Source organism: Syngnathus typhle, linkage group LG4 (assembly GCF_033458585.1).
Source record: "Syngnathus typhle isolate RoL2023-S1 ecotype Sweden linkage group LG4, RoL_Styp_1.0, whole genome shotgun sequence".
Classification (NCBI taxonomy): Eukaryota; Metazoa; Chordata; class Actinopteri; order Syngnathiformes; family Syngnathidae; genus Syngnathus; species Syngnathus typhle.
In genome coordinates this window covers 13,484,431-13,506,864 of record NC_083741.1, presented here as the reverse complement: position 1 = coordinate 13,506,864, position 22,434 = coordinate 13,484,431, and the positions used below count along the sequence as shown (strand labels likewise).

The 22,434-nt window shown below is 41.4% G+C and overlaps 1 protein-coding gene across 2 annotated transcripts in view; it reads left to right on the top strand.

The window, feature by feature from the left end:
• dennd2b (DENN domain containing 2B) overlaps nucleotides 1–19,232 on the top strand; it is a 31,072-nt gene extending 11,840 nt beyond the window's left edge. For both annotated transcript variants that reach the window (XM_061276585.1, XM_061276584.1), the window contains exons 3-20: nucleotides 1,433–2,707; nucleotides 3,038–3,183; nucleotides 6,573–6,694; nucleotides 6,837–7,052; nucleotides 7,486–7,582; nucleotides 7,734–7,778; nucleotides 8,082–8,266; nucleotides 9,703–9,812; nucleotides 10,124–10,193; nucleotides 11,898–11,975; nucleotides 12,234–12,374; nucleotides 12,537–12,685; nucleotides 16,751–16,928; nucleotides 17,219–17,260; nucleotides 17,386–17,497; nucleotides 17,919–18,158; nucleotides 18,455–18,541; nucleotides 18,866–19,232. In XM_061276585.1, coding sequence (XP_061132569.1) covers nucleotides 1,433–2,707; nucleotides 3,038–3,183; nucleotides 6,573–6,694; nucleotides 6,837–7,052; nucleotides 7,486–7,582; nucleotides 7,734–7,778; nucleotides 8,082–8,266; nucleotides 9,703–9,812; nucleotides 10,124–10,193; nucleotides 11,898–11,975; nucleotides 12,234–12,374; nucleotides 12,537–12,685; nucleotides 16,751–16,928; nucleotides 17,219–17,260; nucleotides 17,386–17,497; nucleotides 17,919–18,158; nucleotides 18,455–18,541; nucleotides 18,866–18,900 — 3,328 coding nt within the window. In that variant the 3' untranslated portion in view covers nucleotides 18,901–19,232. The remainder of the gene's footprint in view (nucleotides 1–1,432; nucleotides 2,708–3,037; nucleotides 3,184–6,572; nucleotides 6,695–6,836; nucleotides 7,053–7,485; nucleotides 7,583–7,733; nucleotides 7,779–8,081; nucleotides 8,267–9,702; nucleotides 9,813–10,123; nucleotides 10,194–11,897; nucleotides 11,976–12,233; nucleotides 12,375–12,536; nucleotides 12,686–16,750; nucleotides 16,929–17,218; nucleotides 17,261–17,385; nucleotides 17,498–17,918; nucleotides 18,159–18,454; nucleotides 18,542–18,865) is intronic.
• The last annotated feature ends 3,202 nt before the right edge of the window (nucleotides 19,233–22,434 follow it).

The window sequence follows — 22,434 nt, the reverse complement described above, 5'->3', positions numbered from 1 at the left end:
CTCATAGGAGCAAACAGGTTTCAAAGTGTTCTCCCACCCTGAAGCATGAGGATCGAAACCAGGGAAGGGCAGACAGGTGTGAGGAGAGATTTGTCCTAACTTGCATTGTCGGATCGCAGTCCCACAGCTCCCATCCTCCTCCTCCCACGTTGCTTGTTATTCTAACCAAAGCTGTGACATCAGATCTCATAACGCTTCACTTTTGCAATACTAACCCAGCTTCCAAGTCATTATAAGTCGACTCAACATTTATGAGTCGTGCGGTGCGTGACGTAAGGTCGCAGTCTACAGGGAATGTTTGCTGTTCTGAAGAAAGCTGAAGAATGAAATATGATGAGAAAGCGACAGGTCCAGGCAGCATTAGGATAAGCATCTAGTATCACTAAACAGCTCAGCTTTGGACGGTAGAGGATTGAGAAGACACTGACAGGTAAAACACGCTATACATTTGATTAAATCTGTAAACCGTTTATTCTGTGAGGTCTACAGATCGATTGAGATTTGGAAAAATTTATGTTGACATTGTAATGCAAGGGGATTTGTTTTGGCAACAGTTTCACACTCCTGATGCAAGATACTGAATAGTTTGCTGTGATTATACTAAAAAGGAAATGGAAATGTACTGCTAATGTCAGAATCGCTAATTCTGTCGCTCATTTGACTTCTTCCACATCTGTGGTTGATTACCTTCCCTGCATTTGTATCCACTGCATGTCGTTACCAATCTAACTCAAATTACAAAACCAGTTTCCATAACTTTATAGAAAGGTGTGGGATGGGCTGAAGAGGAAGTCGTTAAATTTAGTTGTGGATGGACACAAAAGATGGCGTTTTATGTGTCACTTGCTGTGACCCTATTTAGGAGCTCCACCCTTCGGAGGACCTGGCTTATGCTTCTTCAGTAGCTGTGCCATCCCTTGTTAGATGTTCCCATCTTTTGCATTCTGCAAGAAACGTGGGCTCCATTTAGGAAGGCTTTGATATGGGACAGCCTTCAAATGGTAGGATGAAATCATTGGCCTGCCTGGTAGTTGTCAACCACTTCACAGAGAGTTTCAGTCATTAAAGCTGTCGCTTGACTAGTTATTAAGTTTGCCACACTACATCACCCTCTGGCGACATTCACAATAGTTTGATCACAGACAGATTCTCAGAAATAAGCAACTCATAAAGTATCGTTTTGTGATATTGATGTGCCTCGATAGATGAGAAGACACCAGTGTTTGTTTACAATCAATTAAAAAGTTTTTCCTAAGGAAGTTCAAACTTAAAAAGCTCTTGACTCTTGAAAATGGTTTTTGTCTTGGACTGTTTCCTAAAGTAGAAGGAAGAAAGAGTCCAATTTGTGGACAAATGTTGGTGCTCTATTGAGTACGCTTGTCAATACATATTTCAATACTTGAATTGCTTATTCATTCATGTCTCTTATTAGGTGCCAGTCTGCATCTCCCTCTCCTGCTGTGTCCAGTGGCAAGGGTCCGAGCGAGCCACCTCTCCTCGGTGACGGGAAGCATTACGAGAAACAGAGCAAGTACCTCAGGACGGACGGACGCTTTTTAGCACGTGCTGGCTGGAAGAGCAAGACCGCAAACTTTGGCAGCGGATCGTCCTTCACGGGTGATCTTGAGTCACGACACCGTCTGACAAAGTCAAAGAGCATCAGCTGCCTGGACAACCGTCTCTCCATCTATAAGCCTCAAGCTAAGGAGTATTGCGAAAGTCAAGACGCCCAGGAGCAAAAAGAGAACCAAGGGGGTGTTTCTCCATCGGAGGGATTTAATGGTAGACCCCTGAGTTGGAGTACACTTTCTCTCGGGTCTCTCTCTAACCAAGATCACAAGCGCAACCTTTCTATTAACAGGCCATTAACGGGTGTTCTTCCCACCACAGTCCGCAAAAAGATTTCAGAATGGGAGTGCAGAAGGGTCACTTTGCCTAGGATGAGCTTGTGTCTGGATAAAAGGTCAGGACGAGAGCGCATCGGAGGCAGTGAGGGCTGCCCAAGTCTGCTCTCTTCTCCCTGTAGCGAGAAGGCTTTTGACTTTAAGGGGATTCGCAGGATGAGCACAGCTTTCTCAGAATGCTCCTACACAGAGACAGAGGAAGAGGAAGGAGCTTCTGACAAAGATGGCTTAGGCCGCTTCCAGAAACGGATACCAAAGACTGAATCATTCGGGGCATTTGTACGCTCACCGTCTGCTCGTAAGGAGACCTCGGCGGTCCTCAACAGGATACAAAAAATAGAACAAGCTCTGAAGGAGAATCCTAGCCCGCCCCCTCCTCGTTATCTGAGCAAATGCTACGCTTCTGACAAGACAAGACAAAAATCTTTTGTGATTGGTGAAGACTTTGATAGCACATGCACCAGCAAGCGTAGTAGTATTTGCTCCATAGCCACGGAACCGGATTCTCTTTCGGTACCTGATAAGTTGGCAAAACACAGGCAAAGGTTCAGCGTGGCTTCAGTCAGGTCGATAAGCCCAGAACCAGCCAGCCAACAGATGTCTGGTGGACCTCCCATCAATCCCCTACCTAAACCCAAACGAACTTTTGAGTATGACGCCAAACGTGAAGAGAAGGGCACATTGTCAATGAATGGACTACGTCCAGACTGTGAGTCTCCGCCCCCCCTGCCCTCGACCCCTGCACCAAGCACCACACGGACGGTGAAGTTGGTGGGCGGCACTTCCAGCCCATCACAAAACAGGTGAGATGGGTATCTTCTAGCATTTCTTTTTCTACTCACTCATCCATGTGCAAGGACAAAAGCCACGAGCTTTCAGCAGTGACATAATGTCGACCTTAGCACTAATGCACCAAAAACATACCCAAGGTGTCTGGTATGTGTACGTCTATGTGGAATGAGTAGTCAGAAAAACAAGTAAATATCCACGCTACTAAAATACGATTATGTCTGGCAACCTTTTGAGGTTTTACTTCTTTTATACATGATTACTTTTTTATCATTTATATGCTCTCTATCAATACTCAATCCACCCCATTGCAATCTGCTCAATTTTACTTTCTTATCCTTTAGAGAGCCTTGTGAATCAACGGAATCGACAAGTCTGCTGTCGTCACAACCCTCTTTGCCGACAGAGAATGGCACACTAACCACAGAGACGCTGATTCAACCCAATTCCAAAAGCACTTTAGAGGAGAATGCGTACGAGGATATAATAGGTAAGCATACTTGAAGGAGGGAAAGCCTCCTTTTCCTACTAACTACACCTTTGGATGTAAATGATTCAAGTCGCTGATATGTGTATTTAAGTGACAGTTGTTGAGTAAGTATATAAAATCAAACAAAAGTGGAATTGGTCCGTGAAGACTGAGACTTTAATTGATGAGATTAGCACTTAATATGTTTGCCTACTGAACAGATTGTTTGCATTTCTTTACAGTTTACATTTTAAAACCAAACTAGAACTGAATAACACTTTGTAATCGGTTATCTTGATTTTCCATCTGCCCACAAAAACAGAAGTAAAGCTGAAGGCATTCTGACATGGATCTTGAGTAGTTTACTGTAACTGCACTGAGTCATTACTTGTGAGATCATGTGCGCATGAAATGCTGGACATGTTGAAGCCCAAATTCCTTTCCACAAGAAAATGCCCCCAGGCCTTCTGCCCAATTCCCGTTGTCAGCTCCCATGGGCGTATTTAATGCGCTGAAAATGAGTGTCAACGTGAGTAAAGCCTGGCTTGGGATAGCATAGATATTGTGTGACATTCGGTTTAAAAGAAAATGCTTGAATGATACATTCCTAATAAAATCCATGATCATATTATTTTTTCAAGTTCTTTTTGAATGATTGACTATGAAGATGCATCTTCCAGAGATAATAAGAACATTGAAATCACAACTAAGGGCTTATTGTTTGCCACATTAAGTAGAAGTTGAGCTAGTACTTTAAAATGAAGGAAGGGCGTTACTGGGCCTTTTGTAGCCACAACCCCAAAAATTGGAGAAACCGAAATGGTGAAAATATTTAGTTCTCTGTCTTTGCATTTGTTTCCAGAGCGTATCAAACGTAGTAACAGGTTTCTGACTTCACTTTAAATGATCTTAAAAGTACAAGCTTTTGGTCTTCGCTTACTATTTTTTAGACATTCGACTGTAAGTCCGTTGTTGTCCTGCTGTGGCTGTTTAGTTGCATCACTGAGGTAAAGCGGCCAGACGAGTGCAACGTATTAATGATGTGTCAGTGTGGGAATCGTCGAAGCAACGGATGAATCACACTCTTTACAACATTGATACTATGATTCAGCCATCTGTGTTGTTGATTTAAACAACACGTCTTATGTGTTACCGTCATTGACGTAGTTTCCTGCTTAGGCTCTTGTAAATACATCTGCCAAAGGTTTTTGGAATACACAGAATCAGGTTGAAATTATATCATTTAGCTAGTTATGTTAAAGAAAAGTTGTCCGTTGCTCAATGTGGTTTGTCTTATGAGATTCGAGGCATAATGATTTCAGGAAAGACAAACGGAATTGTGTGCTGCCAAATGTACTTTATTTGTCACGTACAATCAGGGCTCGATACTGTAGTGTGTCCATTTCACCGGGTAAGCGGATACAGACGTAGTTTGTTCAGTGCCTCATCCTGGGTGGAAATTCCATTGTGTACACAGAGATGTTCAATCACAGAGTAGAGTCGAGGTGTGTCCACCCTCTGCATTATATTATGTTGGAGAGAAGTAAATTGTACCCCGCAGTACATTAGCTGCCTCCCAGACGTGTAATTTTCCCAGCAGGCTCTCATTACAGCACTGCTTCACTTTAATAGACTTGCTGCCCAGCATGAAGCTTTGCACGTCTTTTTCATTTTGCTCAACTCTGATGATACACGTAACTCAGGAAAGCTTATCTTTTTGTCTCTGTCCTACCCTTAAAGTTTAAAAATTAACCTTAAAATAAAACAAATATCGGGTTGCAGGTTAACACAATCTATGTACACTCATTGTTTGACATCTTGAGTACACGAGAGTTCACCTTCTGGAAGTAGCAAAACACTATTTTCTTATCCTTTGTAAGTTACAATTACATTTATTTCTTTTAAGGATGCTGTGTATGAAATTTAAAACATGTTAGCAACCGGGGCCAGCCCATCCTGTCATATCATATCCATTTGTAAGTTTCGCTTCTGTATGAATGGTTCAGACTGATGTTGCATTGTGAGACAGATATCACGTTTGGGGCCACATGTTGAAGCATCCTAAATTGTTCCCGGAAAAGACGAGATTGCATGTTGTTTGTGCTACTCACATCGCCAAAATAAATGTCACACACAACTTAGAAGAAGTGATTGTCATCTTTGCCATTGTGTTAAGTCAGGCGACTCACTGAATGATTACACGTCCAATGAGCTGCCAGAAATGTTGCGCACAATTATTTTGGAGTGTGAAGTATAGGCTCTGACTTACTGTATATTCAGTCCTCATTTTCCCATCTGGTTGATTTGACTCTCTTACTTTCTCACAGTTGTCAGATGCTGCCAAAAGGTTTTTCTCAGTGTAATCATCAGAGTTGAGCTGGACTCATGACAAATGTTCTCTTTATTTAAGTTGGCCTTCTGTCAGGCTGCATTTCTCTATAATATGCATAATTTGTCGTATAATTTACTTGCTGAGACATACAGTAAGTACAGTGTGCACATTAAAGTTTTAATACAGTGTCACGTTTGACATGTCAGAAAAAGCGCCCTATACTTTCTAATCACTTGAGGTCATGCAGACGGAAGCTGGCGTGTTGCCTGCTTTTTCTCCGGTTCGGAAGTCAAACTGGGAATTTGTTGGCTTATGACTTGTCGTCGTATGAGATAACAGAACAGTGGTGGAACATCACAAACTGTGACCAGAACAGAACACCTAAGAGTCATTGTTGACGGCGCTTTGAGGTGAAAGCAACTGACATTGGCCCGGGCGGACGGACAGAGATAGATAGATAGATAGATAGATAGATAGATAGATAGATAGATAGATAGATAGATAGATAGATAGATAGATAGATAGATAGATAGATAGATAGATAGATAGATGGATAGATGGATAGATGGATAGATGGATAGATGGATAGATGGATAGATAGATAGATAGATAGATAGATACTGCCCTTTCTGAAGTTGCAATGCAATACCAACAATGTATGGGGGAGAAGGTTGTTTTACTTTTTTATATTTGTACTGCGAGACCTAATCTGATTTCCCAGCTCACAGGAAAGGAAATTATTTATCTGAGGAGTTTCATCACAAAAAAAATCTTCTCGAAGATGAGCCTCCTCTTCCTCAGTAGAGCAGACAGTTTGCATGCCTGGATAGTGACTCATCTGCTTCAGCTCGGCTCACTGGGTTCTGTGGGGCCCAGTGCCAACAACTGTTTTGAAACAGTATGATCCAGCTGAGAATGACCTTTGACTTACCTTCCCTGATTTCTGGGATCTTCTGGTTCTCCTGACACCCTCAGCTGCCCGTTTTAAGCGCACAGTTTGATTTGTCTTTTGGACTTCCTGCCCGAGTAAACTCATTATAATTTAATATTTACTGAATATAAATATTCCTGTCCACAGAGAAGGAGAACCCATATGAGGATGTTGACCTAAAGCGAAGGAGCTTGGGTCGGAAAACTTGTCATTTGGAGAGCAGCAGATCCTGGACTGCCATGGATTGGAAGCAAAACTCTCCACCTCAGGTAAACCAAAGGCTTCCCTTTTCAGAATACTACATGTTGGTTTTCTTTTATGATATGGGGTTCAAGTGACCTGAGGTTTTCAAGAGAGAAGCTGTCATTCGACCAAATACTAATCATTTCATATTCCACTTTCTGTCATTAGTTGCCGTCCAAACCCAGCAGTCAGTCCCTTCGCCTTCTGAGCACCAACGACCGGAAGAGTCACGGAGTGTCAGAGCTGTCCAAACGCCATAGTCATGATGAAGCGTTGCTCCTCCCGCAGATGGGTGTATCAGCTTCCTCTTGTGGCCTGCTGGATGATAGCCTTTGCGGGACCGGTGATAACCTGGCCTCACACAGGCATTGGCGGATTCCCAAGGTACACGTCGCTGGATCCAACACAAACATCTGCACTTCGCCCTCGCAGAGCCCCACTTGTGTTCCGTTCCACGCTTCTAGGATTCTTATATTGCTTTGGTTCAGATCAGCGGTTTCCGTGAGGGGTGCCAGATGATTTCAGTGTAACGTGCAGCAGGATGATAAAAATAAAGAACATTTTAAGTGATAAAAGTAAAGAACATTTTAAATGTGTCAATATAAAGTTGTAACCTGACTAGTGTGAAAGGAAAATGGGTTGCTGTTTAGTTCCCTCAGTGAGAGAGTAGAGCATGTCTAACGATGGGGCTTGTTTAGAGTAAATCATAGAGTACGGTATTCATTTCAGGAGTAATGATAGTTTTATAAATTATAACTTGTGACACCAGTGCTTTGTTTTCTTGCTGAGATTAAGCTCCAGTGTATTCTGTCTACAGTTGGTCCAGAGAATCAACTCCATTTACTGCAGTAAACGTGGAAAGAAGAGACTTAAAAAGCTGTCCATGACCAATCTCGACACCTCATCTTTGAGAGGTAGGGAGAACGTTGTCATCAAAACAGCCTCAACTTGCTATGTCTTTCCCAATGCCTTAGCACGTGTTTGTGAAATTGCCCTTTGCACCAAAGAAAAGCTTCTTGACTGTCTCATGTCTGCCCCCCCCCCCCCCCCCCCCCCCCCCACCAGATGACAACAGCGAGAGTGAGAGCGATTCTGATGACAGGTTCAAAGGTGAGTGACCACATCGCCAGTTTCCAGGTTGAGGTGCTAGACTTGTGTGAGGGTGGAGCAGTTTCCCATGTCAGTTTTGTTTCTATGATGGGACCTGTCTTGACCTTACAAATTCTGCCAAATGAATGGGATTTCAGTAGTTCACAGTAGTTCACAGAACTTTGACAAAGATTTCAGAAAGTTTACAAGATGCCATTAGCATCTTTAGTGCGTTCCAGCAGGTACCATAAGATTGCCTTTGTTAATTTACTAATAAATGATCAAACAATATTTTTTTTGTATTTTCTTTCATTGCCTCCTCAGCTCACACCCAGAGGTTGTTGAAATTGCAATCCATCCTTCGACGGGCCCCCAGCTACCGCACGCTGGAGCTGCAATTAATTGAGTGGCAGGAGAGAGAACTCTTTGAGTATTTTGTCGTTGTGTCTTTGAAAAAGAAGCAGAGCAAGAACTCTTACTCCCCAGAGGTCACTTACCAGTTCCCCAAGGTGAGGGTATGAACATCGTAACTAAAACCTGCTGCTGGTTCTCTCAGACATATTTTACTTTTATCTGACGTGACAAGAATTTGAAGTCACGTGATTTATTTTCTCTCATGCTCGGTCCGACAGAAAGCAACCTAGCGTCTCACCTAAGGCCTGATTTACATGTAACCCAAATACTGGCCACTTGATTGTGATTGCACACGGTGTTGGCAACAGGTGTAAAAGTGGAGGGCTGCAAAATGAAATTCAAAAGGGTGAAATTGGGAATGTTAATGGAATACAAACAATCATTACTCGTAACTGGGAATAACTCTCCCGCAGTTGATACATTTGGGGAAGCCAGCAACCACATAAAAGTCATGTTTTTTGTTTTGTTTTGTATTGTTTCATCTCGTTCCAAATGGGTGGCAATTGGTTGTACAGTTTGTGCCTATCCTAGATGGTTTGGAATTTGGGACAGCACTGCCAAAACTGTGGCCTGGGAGAAGCCTTCCCCAATTGTCGAAGCGTGTTGAGACGACCCTGATAATTTTTGTTTCTCGGATTTCAACAAATGGTTACACTAGCGGAAATGTTCTTCCAGCTGCTTCTCATTTTGCCTGCCCTATGCTGGCATGTCTTTTTAGATGCGGAGAGTCAGCAACTGGAATTTTATTTCATGACGTTCCACTTGAGTCATGTAGGCCGTGTCGCATGGTCTGGCAGCGGGCCTTATGCACTTTAGTGCGTGTGCACGATAAAGGCGAAAAAGCCCATCAAATATTACCGAATTGCTTCTAGACTCTGCTCGTGGAAAAAAAACTCAATTATTTTATTTTATTCTTTTTAATATTATAATTATTCTTATCGGCACGGTAGCACACTGGTTAGCACGTTCGCCCCTGGGTTTATTTCAACTCTAGCCTTCGTGTGTGGAGTTTGCATGTTCTCCCCGTGCCTGCGTGGGTTTCCTCCCACATCCCAAAACCATGCATGGTAGGCAGATTGAGGACTCCAAGTTGTCCGTAGGTGTGATTGTGAATGCAAATGGCTGTTTGTCTAAGTGTGCCCGGCGATTGGCTGGCAACCAGTTCAGGTCAGTCAGCTGGGGTAGGATCGTAAACGCCTGCGACACTTGTGAGGACAATCAGTTTGAAAAATGGATGCATTATTATCCTTTTTGGTATAAAGGAAAATGGTAAAATAAAGAGTTACAAAGATACAGGAAATGATATAGTTTATATTAGCCTTAGACAATCAGCTTAACACCCTTGGACTCACGCTAGTATATACCAATACAGTCGTGCCAAAGTAGTATAAGGGATTGTTTTCTTACATACTTCAACCCATCTGTCAAAACGGCAATGCCCATGTTTAGTTGTTGTACTAAACACAGATGTCACACAGATCTTTGTGGGTACAACCATCTAAATGTCTTTTCTTTTCCACTGGACCTGCAGCTGGGGAGGCTCACCAAGCAGATGAGAGAGGCAGAACAGAGGCTCAAAGCTATCCCTCAGTTTTGTTTCCCTGATGCCAAAGACTGGAATCCTGTCACGGAGTTTTCCAGGTATGGGTGACTGTGTGTTTAGAAACACATGCATTACATAACAAAGTATCAAATGGATGGGTGGATGGATATATAAATAATACATATGTATTTATAAGCCTTTATTCCTAACTTGACTATAAGCAACAAGCTGAAACTGCTGTATGTTGACCCAAAAGCATTTCTGACCATAATTTAAAAACGGTTGCAGGATTCTGGCCTATTATTTTTAGGATTGGAATTTGTCCGTTTTTTACATTACATTTCATATGAAGCATTTAGAAAATATTCTTTGTCATGCCTTACCCTGTGTGAATTGTTCTATGCTACAGCGAGACCTTCTCCTTCATGTTGACCGGAGAAGACGGCAGCAGGAGGTTCGGCTACTGCAGACGCTTGCTGGTCAGCTACCGTTCACCTCCCCCTCCCTCTCTGTGCTTCTGTGCACATCCTGCTGAGCCTTGTTTGTTGTGACAGACCTTTTCATTTGCACATGAGCTCGGCTTTTCCAGTGGTGACGTCATAGTTGAATTTCAGGGCTTGGAGGAAGATAAACGTACGAAAAAGATTTGCTTCCCTTCGTTAACACCGTGCCTTGTGATGTCGTGCTTTGTGCGCATGTGTGTCACATCATCCACAATAGAAGATGTATTTTTAGGTGATGTGCACGAGTACATAAAAAGATCGGATTTAAAAAAAGCATCACGCGAATGTGTGTGTGTTAAGAAATACGATAAAATCGTTTTCCAAATAGTGTAAACAGTGTAGCTGATTTTACAACAGCTGATATAGGACAATTAGAAATAAGATTTTAAAAAAAAAGTACCAGTACGTGCTTTGTTAGACAATGGGACAAAGGTTCTGTTATTGGTGTGAACAAACAGAGAGCATACTTTTACATTGAACTTTAAAATGCATATCAAGACTTTCAATTCAATGCTTAAATGGCTTTCTGGCTTTTTTTCAGGGATTGTTGCTCTTGTGCCCAAACAAGGAAATTACCAAAGAAATTTTGATCCAAGATGGCCAAAATAACTACAGCTAAACGTCAGTACACGCTTGGTCAGGACCACATGCTGTCTTTCTCATCATAATGTCTGAATAGTGAAGTTGCCTTAGTGGTATTTGTCATAAAAATAGCAAAGTCAAAGATGCTGCTGGAGTTGGCCTGCCATTTTCGTTCTGATCAAGTCAGATGGGCCATCTGATCCCGTCTGCGTGGCTTCATCTTGTTTGTGGGGAGTTTTTACAAGCTGTCACTAGTGTTTCTTCAGGACAGATTTGCTGAGATCTTTAAATTCATAAGCATATAAGGAGCGAAGGCAAAACCAACTGAAACCATAAAAGTTTTTAACTTAGTAATTTTAGGACATTTCTTCTGCCTAATGAGACTGCAGAACTTTTTGAACTTTTTTTTTATTGAGCTTTTTGATTGAGCTGCTTGCCCAGTTTATAGTTTGTGGGTACTGAGCTTCATGATGCAGAATTTGCAATTTGGTCATTCTACGAATGTTTATGTACATTTTCAAAGGGTCAGTGGCAAGGTCAATCTAGTGAATTCCTTCACTCGTACTTTGAAGCCAAGTGAATGTTGATCGAAGACTTTAATGAAGGTAGAACAAGAGGTTAGCCGCTCTCCTTCGGTGGCTTTGTTTCCTCCCTCCTGTCTGTCCAGCAAGTTGGCAGCAAGCGAGCATTCCTGAGCACTTGAATCAAGCTCCACACAGTTGATTTAATCATCCATTTGGAAAGACAGAGAAGAAACAAGGGAAAATGCTCTACCTAATATGGACAAGAGGTTTGGCGTTTCTTGAGGCCTTGCGCGAGTGTCTCGAGGAACGTCTCGTCCTATGAGTGTATGTTTGGAAGGTAGATAGCATCAGCAGGCGTAGATAAAGCACCTGTGGTTAGGAAGAGGCTCACCTCAAATACATTGGAGATGTCAGTGAGAATATATAAAAAAAAAGCCAGGGTTCTATTTTTAGGTGAATTCCACGCCTTTTAACCTTTGCTGCTACCCTTTCCTTCTTTCACTCATAAAAAAAACACAGCCTAAGCTGATAAGTCTGTCATCGCTGCTGTTTAATTTGGTCTTTTCTCTTGCAGCCGAGTGGGAAAGGACCTCGGCTTCCAGAAGTTTACTGTGTCATCAGCAGGCTAGGCTGTTTTGACTTGTTCTCCACTGTGAGTTCATGCAAACACACTCAAGCACATGTACCCTAGATAAGCGGTGTGGGTGGTTTTGGTTCAATTTCAAACAGCTCTATGTTTTTTCTTGCTTAGTTATTTTAGTTTCGGAATTCCCAGAGTTATTCTTTGTTCAGACAAATTAAATGTGCCCACTTTTGATCATGGTATATGGTGACAACAATGTTATAATTCAAAATGCAGCAGGCATAGTGTTAAAAATACATTTTAATGTTACACACTCTTGCCGTCTAGATCTTAGATGAGGTCGAGCGGCGGCGAGGGGTATCAGCAGCGCTGGTGTATCCCTTCATGAGGAGCCTGATGGAGTCTCCCTTTCCTGCGCCCGGAAAGCTCATCAAAGTCAAGACCTTTCTGCCCGGTGCAGGAAATGAGGTCAGAACAGTCAACCCATTTGTGTTAGCACTTTCATCACATACATTAAATGCTCATTGTACTTGTCATTGAAACAGCAAGTTGGTGAAAGCCTCTTCTCGTTTCTAATGCATGATATTATCTGGCTCTACACTCTTAGATGTTAACTCTGTGGTTGTTCAGGTCATCGAGCTTAGGCGGCCCACCGACTCCAGACTGGAGCACGTGGACTTTGACAGTCTGTTTGGTTGCCTGGGCGTTCGGCAGGTTGTTCGGGTCTTTGCCTCGCTTCTGCTGGAGCGCAGGGTCATCTTTGTGGCTGATAAACTCAGGTGAGGCTCCCTGCCATAGTTGGCAAACACTCTAAAACAATGTCAGATTGATTGTTGCATAAAAGGTGGAATGTTTTCTTATTATCCATATTTAATAAAAACATAATCAGAAGCATTTACTTTGAAAATATTTGCAGTATTTAGTTTCAATTGATACAGTATTTGTGAGAACCTCATTGAACTAGCCATGATAAAAAAATAAAAAAAAGGCTCAAATTCCCTTTCACCCCAAATTTGGCTGAAATAGAGTTATTGGCATAGTGAGATAAACTCATACGTTACTGCCACAAAACTTATTTGAGGGGCCAGGGAAAAGCTGTTAGATTAAGGTGGAGCTCCAGATAAAAGATTTGATTACACAATGTATTTTGACTGCTTGCCACCTACGTCATTGTGACACAAATGCAGCATTCACTCGGAAACAAATGCCATTCGAATCCATTTGTAACTTCCTACGTCATCCACCGCAAACCGGGAAGGAGTAAGTAACAAATAGATGAGTGAAGATAAGTACGGCAATTATATTCTCTCAGTCAGGCGCAAGGAGTCTCAAGAGACCCGGCATGTCGCAGGCTAGTGAGGCGTTTTTCAAACGCTGGCGGCGAGGGAGGAGATGCAAAAGAGTCCCCACACAAAATAGGCCACTTTAAACAAACATCAGCAAGGGCAGTGACTGCGCAGGGGACAGAATGCACTTCCTGTGTGCTGCTCGGCCGTCACCGTTTGTCTTCTGACGCCGTACCCGTCAGCCCACCTGTGCAAGTGTTGACACGAAATCACTAAACCAAACGGACGATGTCAGAGGAGATAACATCGTGAGTCACGATAATTACAAAATCGACAAGACTTAATGATAGAGTCGGTGGAGTTGCTGACTAATGGGTCTCTGTTTGGATTAGTAAGCATGCTTACGTGCAGGGCTCTTATTTCCTTGCATCAATGTCGTATTAATGGCTGCCATGATAAAAGGGCTGCTCCCTCTGGGCTCTTGGCACGTTATTCATTCCCAAAATAGCTCCTCCGTGGAACATTATGTATGCGTCTTTCCCTAGAAATCTACATCCGAAAAAAAAGAGAGAACAGTGAGAGGAAAAGCTGTTGGACAATAGTTCTTTGTTCTGTAGCCATTCAGTCTGCATGTTACTATTGTACTGGAATTTCACACACTTTCAAGGACATTGTTATCCTACATTCCTTTAAGGGTAATTTATTTCCAACGTATCGTTTGTTCTTACATGTCGAATGTTTAACTGGATGACATCACCATCGGCTATGCCACCTTTGACTCGGTAAACTGAAGAGACTGTGAGTGAACACTGTTGTCAAGTTCAATTAGTTAATAATGCTAAACACTCATGAAGAAATAAAATTATATAATAAATGAATATAGTAAATTTATTATTGCTCCGTAATAAATACAATACAACACAATGAACGTTTATTTATAGAGTTTACACAAGATAACTTTTTACTTTGCACTTGACAGAACGTATATTGTAAAACAACAATACAACAACAGAACACGTCACAAAATAAAGCTCCTCCCACCCTATAAATGTAATGGACTTTTTTTGCCTTGTGTGCAAAAAAATAGTCATCCTACTTATAAATTTTTTTTCAAACTGTCAGCATATTTATCAGCTTATTTTTATTACTTCAGACTTCTTTGCCTTCCCTTGTGTTAGTAATAAAACCCATTGTAGCAGATCACTTTGTTTGATAGTGTTTGATTTTCGGAGTGGGATCCCCGTACTTTACTGCATGTAACGATTAGTAGTATGATTGAATGTTTATTTATATTGTATACATCTTTTTGAAAGCTACACACTCAAAAAAATGTGGTGTTGTCCAAAAAACGAGACAAGACAGGAGGAGACGGACCAGCTGATTTTCACATCAGTTGGTCTCACTCATCACAGTTTACGCCTGCTCACTTAACGACAACCTTTGCCTATTCACCTCCTCCCCTCCTTCCCTCTTGAGAGTCTCCATCATTCTCTGGTTGCTTTCAGATGAGCGCGCACGGGAAAGCTATTTGAATGTTAAGGATGGCTGTAGTTGTGTTAGGAACGTGAGAGCAGAGAGTCAGAACTGCTTGTTGTTACAAGGGTCCAATTTATTTTTACCCTTCTTCTAACTGAACTCACCCAATTACTTCAGAAATTGGAATTCTGTACAACCGGCAAACAGTACTTTTTTTATTTTTATTTTTTTATTATTATTTTTTTTTTAAATCACCAGTGACAATAGCTTCTCACTGGAGTGAAGCTGATTTTCTACCCACATGATATGTGACTTATACAGTTTTGGAACATTCCCAACATTTTCTTGAAATATAGTCGGAACTGTTTACAAACTGTAGATACTTCATATTTCTACAGATACGGCCTGCCACATCATTTTATGTGGCCCGCAAAGGCAGTGCTGAGTGTTTTCACTGCAAGTTCATCTTCTCCCGTGGTGTGTGTGGTAGTGGTGGTGGTATGGGGGCGGTTCAATTTAAGTGATCTTTTTGGTATCACCATTTGTGTGTCCGTGTTTAGCCTGTGAGGAAGCTCTTCCGAGATCTGTGCCCCATCAGCCCCTGTTGGGAACTGATCTGTTTGGAATTATCAAGCCTTCCATCGGCCAAAACAAAACGACAAGTGCTCCTTGTTATTTATTGACTGAAAATGCTCCAATTTGGGTTTCAACCAATGGAATTTAATTCTACCCTGTCAAGAAAACATATTTTAGCGATGATCATTTCACTCGAAATGACCAAACATGCTATCATAGTCTATCAGTGCAGATTGATTATGTTTCACTGGGCTGTGTGTGTGTGTGTGTGTGAAGTGAGATAGGATAGAGCAGGTTTTGTTTATGCTGACTGTTGATGACAGCCAGCACAGATAAACATTTCTCATTAAAAGTGTATCTCAAGTGGGGCGTGTTTGCATACCATGTTTGATCCTCGGGTCTTGTTCTTGATCCATACTGATTTGTTGGTCGTCTGTTGTGTGCGTGTGTGTGTATCTGATCGGGCCGCAGTTTATTTTCACTCTCTTGTGAAACACACTGCAGTGTACGTAGCGGACGAGGGGGAAGGAGGAAGGGGAGGAGGGTCAGCCACTGTCAACAAGTGACGGATCGTGAGAAAGACGGGCTGCTATTTGGGATCTGGATGTTATACCGCAGCTGTCAAAAGGGAACAGAACTGCTGCATTCTTGGGGCTATTTGCGTCAACGGGGCTCCGATTTAACTGTTGCAGCATGTTCAGTGGTTGTGACTCAATAATTCATCATGCTAACTCTGTGTCCATGTGCCTCGACATGGGTTCACGCACAAATGTATTTCATTTTATCATAGCAGTCAATAAAGTGTGTGGCTATACGTACGGCCCACTGCACATTTTTTTCTTGGCCTGTCACATATTTTAATAATAAAACAAAAAGCTTGAATAAGAAAAGTTACTAGAAAGAAATTAAAATATTGGAACATTTTGTTAAATTAATAGTATTCTAAAACAAGTTTAGTATTATAAGGTATCACAAGTTATTTTTTGATTAAAAAAAATGTCATGAAAATTTGTATGTAAATAAAACAACATTTCCACAAAATGACAAAGTATAAAGGATCAGCAACTTTATAACACTAATAGCTTAATAATTGCCCAAGTCACTTTTGGAATGTCTCTCTCTCTCTGTAAAAAGTAAAAGGTCAACTGGGTTTGTATAAAAATTTGCTGTAGTGTTCAGCATTTATTTTCAACTACAGGTCGTCCAATTAAGGCACTTATTTTAGACTAAGATGCAATTGCGCAATTTTCTTCACCTGAAAAGTTTCAGAATTTTGCAACCCTAGCCTTGGTAGAGGTCCGACCTCTTCCGAGTATCATTTTACTGTAGTTTAGTATCTGAAAAATTCTGTGGTGACAGAATTCAGTTTTTTTCCCCTTGTTTGTCCAATGGTGGTCACCACAAAGCCCCAATAGGGAACAACACATATTGCAAAATTTTCATAGCAGATTCATTTACTGCAATGCAGTGATGTAATTGTGCGTGTTTGTCCCATCCCTCCGCCAGTACGCTGTCCAGCTGCATGCATGCCGTGGTTGCGCTACTCTACCCCTTCTCCTGGCAACACACCTTCATCCCCGTTCTTCCCGGGTCCATGTTGGACATCGTCTGCTGTCCTACTCCCTTCCTGGTGGGGCTGCTGTCCAACTCCTTGCCCAAGCTCAAAGAATTGCCTGTAGAAGAAGTGAGTGCAGTGTGTTTGTCCTCACCTCACTACCAATTTCATAAAATGATTAGACGGCAAAGCAGTTTTATTTGTATGTTGTACTTGTCACATGTATCAAACCATTTTTCACAATTCTATACTTCCATTGGTTTTCTATTCTATCTGTTATGTCACAAACAATTTTTTTTAACCCTATTTTGTAAAGACAAATATTTTGATACCACTATTTTCATCACGTTGTCCTTAGTGAGTGTAAACAATAGCGATGCGATGATGTTGTTTTCTGACAGTTTTCTTCTTCTCATCAGGCATTAATGGTGGACCTCGGAACTGACCGTTTCATCAGACAGGTTTGTCCTTTAACGTGTGGCGCACGTCCCTTAACAAGGCTGTAAAACACATTGAAAATCATCCCGTAAAATGTTGTTTATCTCAAGTGATTGTGCTGTTTGTCTTTTTATACGTATGTTTATAGATGGATGACGAGGCCTCGCTGTTGCCACGGAAACTTCAAGCAGCTCTGGAACAAGCGCTGGAGCAGAGGAACGATATCATCAGTCAGGACTCCGACAGCGAGTCGGACGAAGGTAAAGAAGCGACAAACTATCTCACTGTGACACTGAACATGCCTTCCATGTTAAGTACAACAATACCTTCTATATACCTCAGGCAGTTTCTAGAGTTTTTTTTTTTTTTTTACCATCTGTGTGGCTTTGTGATTTTGTGAGCTCAATGAGATACTGGGGGAATAACTTGAAGGTCATAAACCTACAGTGTCCATTAATTGGGATCACTTGTTCCTTAATTTCAGGCCCAGTGGACGGAAAGTTTACGAGCCGTGTAGCTCAATCTGCACTGTGCTGTCAAAAACAGCGGGTGCATTTTATTGCCCAGTCGAGCCAAACTTCTGTTTCTCCTTAAAATAGGAGCAACTAAAAGACCTCTTCTTTCCTTTCAAACACGTCAGCCTGCCATCCAAAGTTATTTTCTCCTTTTGTGTGTTTGCAGAGTACAACTCTTTAAACAGTTTGGTGTCGGAGGCCTTCATTCGCTTCTTCCTGGAGACAATCGGTCACTACTCTCTGTTCATCACCCAGAACGAACGCGGCGAGCGCCTTTTCCAGAGGGACGCCTTCCGCAAGTCGGTGGCGTCCAAGAGCATTCGCCGTTTCCTGGGGGTTTTTATGGAGTCGCAGATGTTCGCCGGCTTCATCCAAGACCGAGAGCTCAGGAAGAATCGTGCCAAAGGTAGACTCTCAGTTTGTCACATAAGGAAGGCAATTTATTTGATATCTTCTGTATCCTGCTTGAGATAATAATACTAGTCCAGTGGGCTGGCTAGTAGGATGACTGTGTCTTACCAGTAACAGTTTTCCCCTTCTGTATGTTTGACAACTTTGGCTCCATGTTGTTTGTTGGCAAAGGAATACGTTCAAACAGCTTTTCATATTCCCACTCTGTTTTGAATGTTGAGCTCATTTGTGTTCAAGCTGTACTGCTTACCGCTGGAGTAATACTGCCTTCTTGTGGCTATACCGGGACAGGTCTGTTCGAGCAGAGGGTGGATCAGTATCTGGAGGAGCTGCCAGACACGGAACAGAGTGGCGTCAACAAGTTCCTCAAAGGCCTTGGTGAGGTTTCTGAAGGCCTTCTTAAAAGAATGAGTGCAATTCAAATCCATGCAGTATTAGTTTAATTCAAGAATGAATTGTTCATCGGTGTGTTTTCCAATGTGGTTGGTTGTTTATATGTGTCCTGTAATTGACTGTGGAACCCAAAGTCACCTCGGATAGGCTCCAGCTCAGCCACGATCCTAATTATGGAAAATGAATGGGGAAATGTAAAACTATGACTAGCCGTTAATCATTTATTTATTTATTCTAAGTGTGCTATCAAAATGATTTAAGTCGCGTTACATAAAAACTAATTACTATGGTTTGTTTGGACGTTTCCAGGGAGCAAAATGAAGTTTCTCCACAAGAAGAACTGAGGTGGCCACGTCCCAATTTCAAGCCTGGCGTTCTGCAGTTATTTTATGTAAACTTGTACAGTACATATTTCAATGTGAGCTGGCCTTGATACTGGTCAGAGGATGAACTATAACCATGGCAGGAGGGTACACAGCAGGTTGGCCATACTGAAACCACTGGTAGACTTGTAAAGAGTGTATGTGACACGACAATGGCATAAAATGTACAGTTTGTATGCTTCCATGCTGCATCAGTTCAAGGCAGAAGCATCGGAATCTATTCCAAAGTGCATCAAGAAGGTGAACTGTAAAGATATTTTGCAATCTTTCAATAAAAATCTTCATTAAAACAACTCAGAATGATGGTGTACATGCTTAACTTCGTCACGATCTTTGGTTGTCTCCTCTAAATCATTCAAGTGTCCCAAAGAGAAGCAGGTTAAACCCAGCATCCACCGAGGCCTCTGCAGAAATCCCATACGGCCTGGTAAGTCTAACAGCAGCTATGTTAACCTAATTATGTCTGGTTTCATCACTGGTGGCTGTCACTGCCATGCTCTCATTAGTTCCCTGTTGACTCGGGCTGACATGTTTCTTTTCCACTGCTTGTCTGCACTTAACTCTTCACTCCAAGTAAGAAGAATCACTGTGTGCAACTATGGTAGCAGTACCATCAATTCAGAGGCAATCTTACTATTGGGCAATTATTATAGGCAGTTGTCGAAGTGAAGCAGAATTAGTACAGTGTGGAAAAAAAGGTGAAAGGAAGTGAAAAATTAAGCACAGGGTTTCAACCTCATGATGAGAGTGTTGCTGCTGACCATGATGATGTGTTGAAGTGATCAAAGTGGACAGTATTACAACATTAGTGCCTAAATAATCACCCGTGAATGATCTACATTTCTGTTTTTATTAGGAAAGAAACTGTCCCGTTATACAAGACGTCAGAAGTAATCCACGAGAACTACGGAGTCTCGCGATAAATTTGCGAGATGCGAAGCTCCCAAATCTGACCGGCCCAAAGAGCGACATCCGCTGGCGGTGACCGACGCTTGAGATGCTGCATGAGAGCAAGGTTCAAAAACACACAACTAACAAACAAGTCGAAGAAGGGTGCACGAAGCAAAATTTGGGAGGCTGACATTGAAGCTGTGACACACTCAGGGAAGAGGAAGAAAGAAAGTCTCGGAGGGACTGGAGCTGCGCACAGGGAATTGACGCACACCTGGTAGGATGTTTACTTCAGGGTGCACTTAAACTAGCCCATTCGGACTACTCCAAACATTATTTTGCCAGCATTAGTGATAAACCTAATGTTTGTGATCGGCGTTGTCGGGGGTTGTTGTGTAATGTTGATTTTTTTTTTATTATTATACTGCGCCACGCTGCCACGATAGATAGGTGCGTCATCTCCCAAAATGTGTTCCGATGCTGAAGCTGCAGGCGCTTGATGCGGGAGGCGGGGCGTGATTTTGCATTTGAGACATTTTAATGCTCAGGTGGATCATTATCACAAGACGAGGGGGAAATTTATTTTCTCACTATCACATTTGAACAGTTAGAGATCAGAACGTCATTTGTCCACTGCGCGCTAGTCACATATATGTCCTATTCGTATAGTTGTTTTGCACTGCTCTACTTCCTTTTAAAACAGTATGATAATTTGTATGATAATTCTAAACAGTTCTTGGACAACTTGGGTATATTAGTTGGACAACGACGTTACTGGTGAGGCAAAGTTGTGCATCCAATAGTGGATACCTGCACGCTACTGGTACAATTAATACCACTTAGAGCTACTAGATCCACAATACAATTGCATAATGTCACTCTATAATTGGTAGCACGAGATTGGTTGCTGGCTGACCAGTCTACGTCGTAGCCAACTTCTCACCCAAAGTCAGTTGGGAACAACAAAATAAAATCCCAAAAGAATCAAAACAATTTGGCTGTGTAATACAGTATAATATCATCAATCATACGTTTTACAGTTAACACAACCAAAAACGCAGATGAGTGTAATCAAATAAAAAATAAAAGTAGGAATATAACTAAAAAGTAGAAAATAATACCAATAATAGGATAAAAAGGCAAAAATAAATCTGAATGAAAACAGAAATGAAAACATTGGAAATCTAATGAAATTACATTAAAAGTAAAATAAAAAATAAAAAAAGCAATCTGCTTATGGAATACAGTCATTTATAGTAAAACACAATTCCAATCAAAATAATCAAATTGAATCATTGGAATAAAAAAATGTTAATTAAATTCATAACTCAATAAAAATACAAATAAAATAATAAATACAATTAAATTGAATTAAACTACAAAATAAATCACACCAATCTAGTTCAACATCCTGTGTATTTATTTTATTCATTTATCTGCTTTTTGAAAATACTCCATGAAGAGTAGTTCTTGTTTCAAAAGGAGGTGCATTCCATAATTTGGACAGCAAATTTTTAATCTCTCGTGAGGGGTCTTTAGTAAAAGGCAGTCAACAGACAAACTGTGATGCCTTTGGCATGTTATTCTAGCTTTGTGCAATGGAAGCTAACAGGAGACAGCTCTGTGCCCTTTTTGTTCCATTGTGCCCATATTAAAAGCCGAGTGAATGACGACCGACTAATTGTGTTTTCAAATTGGGTCCATGGGCACACTGCGGGGAAGGGATTTGCTCTGAGCACCCTACTGAAGCACCCAAGGATGTGAAATTTACCACATTTGTAGGTCAGCCTGCTGCGAAGGTTGTTGTCAGGCAGACAAATAACACCTTCAGAGAGCTTTTGCAACACAAAAAAATCTGATAACCATTGAATTGGCTTATTAAGATGGTCAGCAAGTTTAAGATAGGCTTATGTGTTTCCAAACATATTTTTGAAGCTAATTGAAAATATGTATTTAATTTATTCAGGATTTTTTAGATAATTAATTTTTTTTTTTAGTTATAAAAGCTTGCACAGTGCAAATTTTACCTTGTGTTTCAATTGATACAGTGACCATAATGTTTCATAAAAAACTGAATAATTTGACCCAACTTTGGGTGTATGATGTACGTATTTTGCTTTAGATTTAGACCATAAATGTATGCAGAAACCTAAGGAGTGAAATTACTGGCAAAACGGAATCTGTGGGTCATTTCCTTTAACCTTGAACCACATATCTTCTGCTCCATTTTCTTTGCCATAAAGTGATGACTTCCATATAAAAACCGTAGCGGCCACATCTTTGACAGAGTTGCATTTACCCTTTTTATGAGAACCTGAGATTATGTCAACCTTAAAATTGTTAAAACTCCGGATGATAATTATTAATTTGAGAAGCCCTAATATCGGTTGATGTAATCACCCATCCGGGCTGTGGTCTAGATTGTAATGATCTCATTCAGTCTGCGCGAGAATCTTAATTGATTTCATAATTTTAGCACGGGTTGCAGGAATGTAACCCGGTCCCATCTGGAGCTTATCAGAGGCTGACCTGCTTTTGATGAGCCACATTAGCTCCTGTATGCCCTCACACTCATGCTGACACAGGGCTGCGGAAGAAGGCCAC